The sequence below is a fragment of the Triticum urartu genome, chromosome 3A, assembly GCF_056163025.1.
Source record: "Triticum urartu cultivar PI428250 chromosome 3A, HENAU_Tu73, whole genome shotgun sequence".
In the NCBI taxonomy this organism is placed as follows: Eukaryota; Viridiplantae; Streptophyta; class Magnoliopsida; order Poales; family Poaceae; genus Triticum; species Triticum urartu.
The window spans coordinates 667,552,825-667,560,788 of NC_141875.1; the positions used below are offsets into that span (position 1 = coordinate 667,552,825).

A 7,964-nucleotide genomic window follows, 5' to 3' on the forward strand; every position below is an offset into this window, starting at 1 on the left:
ACGTAAATAACAACATTCACAATTTTATTTTATTACCATCATTTGTGTTGAGTTTCATTCATTCATATATATATATATATATGTATTGACCCCCTTCTTTAAATTAGATGTTTCGGAAGCGGGATGAACTCCTAGCACCAGCTCGCATGCGAGCAATTCAAGAGGAATTGGCGGCATTCTTTCTTGACCACGTGATCGCTGAAGATGGAGAATATGTGGACCATGAGTCCGTATGATTATACTTGTAAGAGATAATTATTGTATATATGTAGCCGGTAGTGTCGGATAGATATACGAGAACCTGTTGTTCAACCAATCTCTCGGAGAAGGAGAGGTGGTCGATATCACTTCTCTCTGTATGCATATATGTTCATGACGATCTTCTGTTTCCTTTGTTTGCTTACTAGCTAGCTAGCGTGTCTAGTCCTCTCTATACGTATGTATAGCACGTAGCGTCGACCAAGCACGGACATAAGAGAGGACACTTCTCTCTATTAATTATAGCTAGCTAACACAATATATGAAACACCTAAATTAACCCCCCAAAACCCCCAACCCCCCCCCCTTCAAAAAAACAAAAAACCCAGCCACAGAAATGCTGACGCGTGGATGCCTATTGGTCCCGGTTGGTGCCACCAACCGGGACCAAAGGCCCTCCTGCCTGGGCTCCGCGCACAGGCCACGTGGAGGCCCATCTGTCCTGGTTCTGGATTAAACCGGGACTAAAGGGACAGGGCATTAGTACCGACCCTTTAGTCCCGGTTCAGGAACCGGGACAAAAGGCCCTTACGAACCGGGACAATAGGCCCTTTTTCTACTAGTGATAAGCAATCAAGCAAAGAAGCACGTGTAAAACTCAAATAAGAAGATCTAACCAGAAAGTTCAACTTAAGAACTCTAGTTTGCAAAATGAATCAAATCGAACGGAGCAACGAAACTCAAACGGCGAAAGAAACAAGATCTGTTTACTAATCTGGACTTAGATCAAATTTTATAGTAGCAAAAACTTGTGCAAGTTGGTTAAACGGAAAGAGGGTCTCGAGACGAAGATCTAGGCGCTTGAATCGCCTGAATCCGACTAACGAGCGAAAAGATAAACTAGAACAAAAATCAAATCAGAAATCGCGATCAGAAATAATCGCGGAATAATCCGATAAAAGAAAACTTACGAACAGGCTAACGGACGAGCGTTCGTTATCTATAACTAAAGAGCGGAAACCGTTCGTTAAAACGAACGTACGGACGAACGTCCGCTAAAAAGAAAAACTAGGAAAAACCGGTGAACCTAAAAAAACGAGTTAGGGTTTTCTAAAAAAACCAAATCGGTTTTCTAAAAAAACCAACGGCGACGACGCGTTACCTCGTCGGATCCGGTGGGGTGCGGCTCCGGTGGGGCTAGCGGACAGCGGGGCTCAGGCGGCGGTGGCACGAGGCAGCAGCGGCGCGGGCGGCGGTAGGCGGTGGCGCGGGCGACGGGGCTCGGCGGCGCGGGCTGCGGCGGCGGGGCTGGCGGGCGGTGGTGGTGGCGAGGCGGGGTGGGGGTGGCGCTATTTAAAGGGGCGAGGGGCAGCGTGGCTTGGGCTAGGGGGCGCCCGGGGAGGAGTCCGGCTCGGACTCCCCTCGGTGTCCGTGCTGCGCACGGCGGCGTGCGCGAGGGAGACGGCGGCGGAACGGGCCGGCAGGGCTTCGGCCTAGTTAGCCCTTGTGTTTCTTTTATTTTTTTTAAATCCGCCAAAACCACAAAAAATCCTAGAAAATAAAATAAAATTCTAAAAATGCCAAAACAAATTTTCTCCGTCTAAATAAAATATTTAGAACGAGATGAACATTTTCTTGGCCCTAAAATGCAATTTTGAAAACGTGTAATTTTTCTAATGCAACAAAATTGCAATAAAATCCAAATAAAAACAAATATTGATTTTAATATTTTTCCTCCAATATTTCATTTATTTTGGAGAATTCATATTATCTCCTCTCATGTGTTTTAATATGAAAATTTTCGAAGAGAAAAATAATTAAAACCAAAATCCTCGTTTCAAAATTGATAAAAATCAAATTTGAAAACCGAGGAAATCCCCAACTCTCTCCGAGGGTCCTTGAGTTGCTTAGAATTTTCGAGGATCGCGAGACGAAATGCAATAAAATATGATATTCCAGAATGATCTATGTATAACATTCCAAATTGAAAATTTGGGATGTTACAAACCTAACCCCTTAAGATGAATCTTGCCCTCGAGATTCGGGTTGGCTAGAAAATAGGTGTGGGTGGTCTTTGCGAAGATCATCCTCTCGTTCCCATGTGGCTTCGTCCTCGGTATGGTGGCTCCACTGGACTTTGCAAAACTTAATGACCTTGCTGCGGGTGACTCGACTGGCAAACTCCAATATCTTGACTGGCTTCTCACCATAAGTCAAGTCATTGTCCAACTGAATCGCCTCCAAGGGTACGGTATCTCTTAGCGGTATGTCGGCCATCTCAGCATGGCACTTCTTCAGCTAGGAAACGTGAAACACATCGTGAACTCCTGTCAGTCTTTCAGGTAACTCCAACTTGTAGGCAACTTCTCCCATCCGTTCCAAAACACGATACGGTCCTATAAATCTCGAGGCTAACTTTCCCTTAACTCCAAAACGTTTCACTCCTCACAAAGGTGATACTCGCAGATATGCTCTATCTCCAATTTCATAGGTTACCTCCTTACGTTTCGAATCTGCATAACTCTTCTGTCTGGACTGAGCTATCTTCAGTCTATCCCAAATCAGTTTAACCTTCTCCTCAGACTCTTTGATCAAGTCTGGTCCAAACAACTGTCGGACTCCAACTTCATCCCACATCAATGGTGTTCTGCACCTTCGGCCGTAAAGGGCTTCGAACGGTGCCATCTTCAAACTGGCTTGGTAATTATTGTTGTATGAGAACTCTGCGTAAGGAAGATTCTCATCCCAACTAGATCCATAATCTAGCGCACAGGCTCTCAACATGTCCTCCAGAATCTGGTTAACTCTCTCGGTCTATCCATCCGTTTGTGGGTGAAATGTTGTACTGAACTCCAACCTCGTTCCCAAAGTCTGGTACAGCTGATGCCAAAACTTTGAAGTAAATTGTGTTCCTCTATCCGATACGGTGGTCCTCGGGACTCCATGCAGACATACGATCCTGGTCATATATATCTTGGCCAACTTTGCATAGGTATAAGTTGTTTTCACTGGGATAAAGTGTGCCACTTTGGTCAAATGGTCAACTACTACCCATATAGAATCATATCCTGATTTGGTCCTAGGCAATCTGGTGATAAAATCCATGCCAAGTTTATCCCACTTCCATTCGGGTATCGGCATAGGCTGTAACAGTCCTGCTGGCTTTTGATGCTCTGCCTTCACTCTCTGACATACATCACACACGGCCACATACTCGGCGATATCCTTCTTCATCCCTGTCCACCAGAAACGGTCCTTCAAATCCAAATACATCTTGGTGTTTCCGGGGTGTATCGAGTATGCTGAGTCATGAGCCTCCTGAAGTATTAACTTCCTGATCTCCATGTTATTGGGCACATAAACACGGTCCTCAAACCATAAGGTGTCGTGTTCATCCTCACGAAAACCTTTGGCCTTTCCTTCTCTCATTTTCTCCTTTATATCGGCAATCTCTTTGTCATCCTTCTGAGCTTCTCGAATTTTTCCCAACAATCTGGACTGTACCTCCATTGTTGCAACAAAACCTCTAGGAACCAAGATTTTAAATAGCGGATAGCGGGGTGATAGCGGATTGAGGTCGGCGTAGCGGAATACGGATAGCAGGTGATATTGCGGACGCTATGCGCCCGCATAGCGCTTTTGTAAAAGCACTTGCAAATTACATATTATTATGTATATTTCTAATCAGTTGAAAACAATATGGCACTTGAATTGAATAATTGGTCCATCAGAAAATATTCAACCATGTAAGTAGTAACCATGCAACCATGTAAGCACTTGAATTGAACAGAATTATGCAAATAGGCAACCATATCATGATATCAAACAACAACCACCAGCATATTTGGTTCATAGGCACTCATCATCAAATAAATAAGTTCAGACTTTGTAGTCTACATCCATCAAGCCATGACCTAATTACCATCCATCCATCACAGAATGAAAAACAGAAATGAGTGCATGACACATTAACAAAGTTGACAAGTGACAACAAGAGTGCACGACACCGTCAGGCCACGACCATCACGCAAAATAAAAACAGATTCAAGTCAGATCATGTAAGAAGCAAGATTCAAGTCATTCACCATCCTCTTCATCTTCAACAGTCAGATCGATGTCCACTTCTTGGTCTTCATCATTGTCCTCCTCAGCTTCTTGGTTCTCATCCTCTTCTTCCATTTCCTCTTCTTCTGCCACTTCCTCCTCTTCCTCCTCATCTTCAACATCTTGATTTGTACGAGCTCTTTTGCCTCTAGTTCTTGAAGCTACAGATTTTTGTTTCCCTTTGAATTGATGTCAATTTCAGCTTCATCTTCAGATGACTCATCATCTTGTAGTAGCTCTTCATCCAACATCCACTCATTTGGTGGCTCATCTTCAATGTATTTTGCAAGCAGTGGGTCCCTTTCCCTCTCAGAGTACTTGGAGTCCAGCCTCTTGTTGAACATCACATAAACAAGATCATTCAACTTCTTCTGGCCTAGTCTGGTCCTCTTCTTTGAATGTACCTAAAACACAAATACAATAGTACATTCCATTTAGTAATTCACATGATGCAAACAAAAAATAGTAAGAAACTAAGCAATTGAGGAATAGCTTAATTGGGGATGTTATTACCCTCTCAAATGCAGACCAATTTCTTTCACATGCCGAAGAACTGCAAGTTAAGCATTCTAATAGCCATCTTCTTCAAGTCCTTTGCAGAAGTTCCATGCACGGTCCACCATCTTGCTGCAAACAAGCAAGTCAAACAAATAAATAAGTACATCACTACCAGGTTGCAACATTCAGGAAAGACTCTCACAAGTTCTAGAATTCTTACCAGGAGTGATAGTTGCTACTTTGCGTTGTCTAATGGCCATGTCAGTTCCAAATGAATCTATGGCTTCAGTATAATAACTAAGCTGGGAGACAATATTGTCTTGCACCTCTATGTTATTTTTGTACATAACAGATGCACACTCTATGACTGCTTCCATGAAATCTTCTTCAGCCATTTCACTCTGTCTATCATAGTAGAAGAAAGGGTTCAAAAAATAACCAGCTTTGTGCAGTGCTGTTTTCATCTTGTTATCCCACCTTCTATCTATGATCTCCCAAATAGGACCATATTTTTTCTCAACATGGTTGAGCCGGACTGCTATTTCCTGCTTTGCTTGGAGAAGATCACCATATAAGAACCCCATGGCTGGAGTGTCTCCATCAACCCGCCTAAGCACATTGGCAAGTGGCTCAAAATAATTCACTAGCAGGTTTATCTTGGCCCAAAACTTATTGTCCATTACGAGCTTGTACACACGTTTGCCCAATGGCTTCTTAGCATAACTACTACCAGCCCAATCATTTGATGCAAACATTAGCTTCAGCTGCTTCCTCTTCCCATACAAACTCTTCAAGTTCAAGTAGTGACTTGCAAATCGAGTAGCACCAGCTCTGACTAAATCACCTTTGGCATACTTGCGAAGAATAGCCAACAATCTAGTGTGTGCATAAAAGAAATTTGTGATGGTCTTACCATTGGTAATTGTTGAGCTGACTATGGGTATATTTCCAATGTCTTGGAGCATTAGGTTGATTGTGTGGGCCGCACATGAGGTCCAGAATATTTGAGGATGCTTCTGCTTAAGTAATTTGGCTGCTGCAATATTGTTACTTGCATTGTCCGTGACTACTTGAACAATCTTTTCAGCACCAATTTCAGAAATGCAAGACATGACCAAGCTGAAGATGAACTTGGCATCGTGAACCTCCATTGAAGCTTCAATGGCACGGAGGAAACACACGCCTCTAGAAGAATGGGCAACCAAATTCATTAAGCTCCTTCCTCTTCGATCTGTCCAAGCATCAGTCATTATAGAGCATCCAGTAGCAACCCATGCCTCCTTTTGGACCTTCAACATTTCATCTACCTTGCTAACTTGTATCTTCAACAAAGGATTGGCAAGCTGATAAGGTGTCGGTGGCTTCAATCCTGGACCAAACTGTCCAATTGCTTCCACCATTCGAGCAAGTGATTTAAGACTAGCAAGATTATGTGCAAGGGCACCCTCAATGAAGAACTCGCAGATATAATCATAAGTTGTCTTTGCTTCTTTGATCTTGTAATGAACATTCATCGTTGTTTGTTTCCCTACTCCTGGCCGTGCACGATACCTGTCCATTGGACCCTTGATCATAGGCTTCTTAGGAAGTTGAGAGCTTCCACTTGCTGCAGGAGAAAACTCAACAATTTCACAATCTTCATCCTCATTCCCACCCTGATCATACATCCCTCTGACCTCCTCTCGCAGCGCCAACATTTTGTTTAGTGATTTATCCTTCTTTTTATCATTCTCAGCTATCAATGCACTCATTTGCTCTCTAACATGATCAGGAACCTGCGTGCAAGGTACACAGTCCTTTCTCAGTCCAGCCAAGTGCTTCTTAAATCTTGTAATGCCACCATTATAAAAGTTCAAGCAATATTTGCACCCAACTCTGTTCTTGGTCCTAAACTCATCAGTAATTGGTAAAGCATGCTCCCAGGCTGCATCTTTTCTTGTTCTACCAGTTGTGGTTGCTGCTATAGACGAAGCCCCTGATCCGGCTAAAGACATTGTGCTAGTAGCCTACAACTGCAGGAAAAGAAACAAACATAAGCTATTAATTTGACTGAATTACCAGTGCAGATCATGCATGATGCAGATAGTTGATTTGTTGAATTACAAACCTGTGCAAGTCTATCGCTATAAACTGAATTTATAAACATAAATTTAACAGTACAAATAAAATGCAGAGACTGTACTGAGTATAGTACTATTGTGCTAATTTATCATTATCAGACTAAACTTTGTGCATCTGGTGCTTCAGTACTTGTTTTAGCTGAGAGAACTAGTAACTAGTAAGTGGTTAGTGCCGCAGTGAGCAGTGGCCTATGTACTGACGTACTATTCTATACTTGTATGCTCTAAGCCCCTTGCTCCCCGCCCAATTTCATCTACGTACTAAACTATGCATCGATTTGTGTATATGAAAAGCAGAGAAAAACCAATACCTTGACTCTGAACCGTGGTTAGAGCTGCCCGATTGGAGTAGAGCAGAGCAGCCAGACGTAAGGAGCAGAGCACGAGCAGTACGGCGTGGAGGCGTGGAGCAGGAAGGGGACTGCCTCGTCGCTGGTCACCGTCCTACTGCGGATCTGCGTCGAGCAGGAAGGGGACTCCCTCTGTCGCTGTCGTCGGAGATGGCCCGTCGTCGACCCAGGGAAGTGCGTTGAGCAGGAAGTGGCCGCCCAGCCGGCTGCCGCCTCAACGAACGGGAAGGGAGCAGGGGCTATGGGGGTTGAGCCATCAGCCGTCCGGCCGGCCTCTCTGTCCGGCCTCCGCCCGTCTGGCGTTAGCTGTGCTGCCGTTGGGGAGCCGCTGCCCGCCAGCCGCCAACCAAAAAGAAGGGGAACGAGAGGAGTGCTTTGATTTAGGGTTAGGGCTTGCCCGGTTCAGTGCGCGTCTCAGATTTATACCAGGTACAAGTCCGCTATGACCGCAACCAACGCTACCTAAATGTACGCTATTGCGCTTTGACAGCCGCTATAGCGGCCGCATCATGCCAAACACGCTATTTCCTAGCACAGCGTTTGACTTGTAGCGGCTAGGACACGCTACCGCAATAGCGGCCGCAATAGCGTTCATAGCGCCCGCTATTTAAAACCTTGCTAGGAACAATCTCCAATCGGAGTTCCCGGAGATCCTCTGCTAACTCCTTCAGCATTCCCGTGCTCACTAGGGTAT

General features: G+C 44.4%; 1 protein-coding gene across 1 annotated transcript; it reads right to left on the reverse strand.

Annotated features, from left to right (window-relative positions):
- Positions 1-4,038: 4,038 nt before the first annotated feature.
- LOC147981282 (uncharacterized) lies at positions 4,039-7,687 on the reverse strand. Its single transcript, XM_087513919.1, has 4 exons — positions 7,232-7,687; positions 5,021-6,806; positions 4,816-4,929; positions 4,039-4,706 (listed from the first exon to the last, which is right to left on the reverse strand). Exons 2-3 carry the CDS (start codon positions 6,792-6,794, stop codon positions 4,841-4,843), a joined length of 1,863 nt encoding a protein of 620 aa, XP_087370045.1. The 5' UTR covers positions 6,795-6,806; positions 7,232-7,687; the 3' UTR covers positions 4,039-4,706; positions 4,816-4,840.
- Positions 7,688-7,964: the final 277 nt, after the last annotated feature.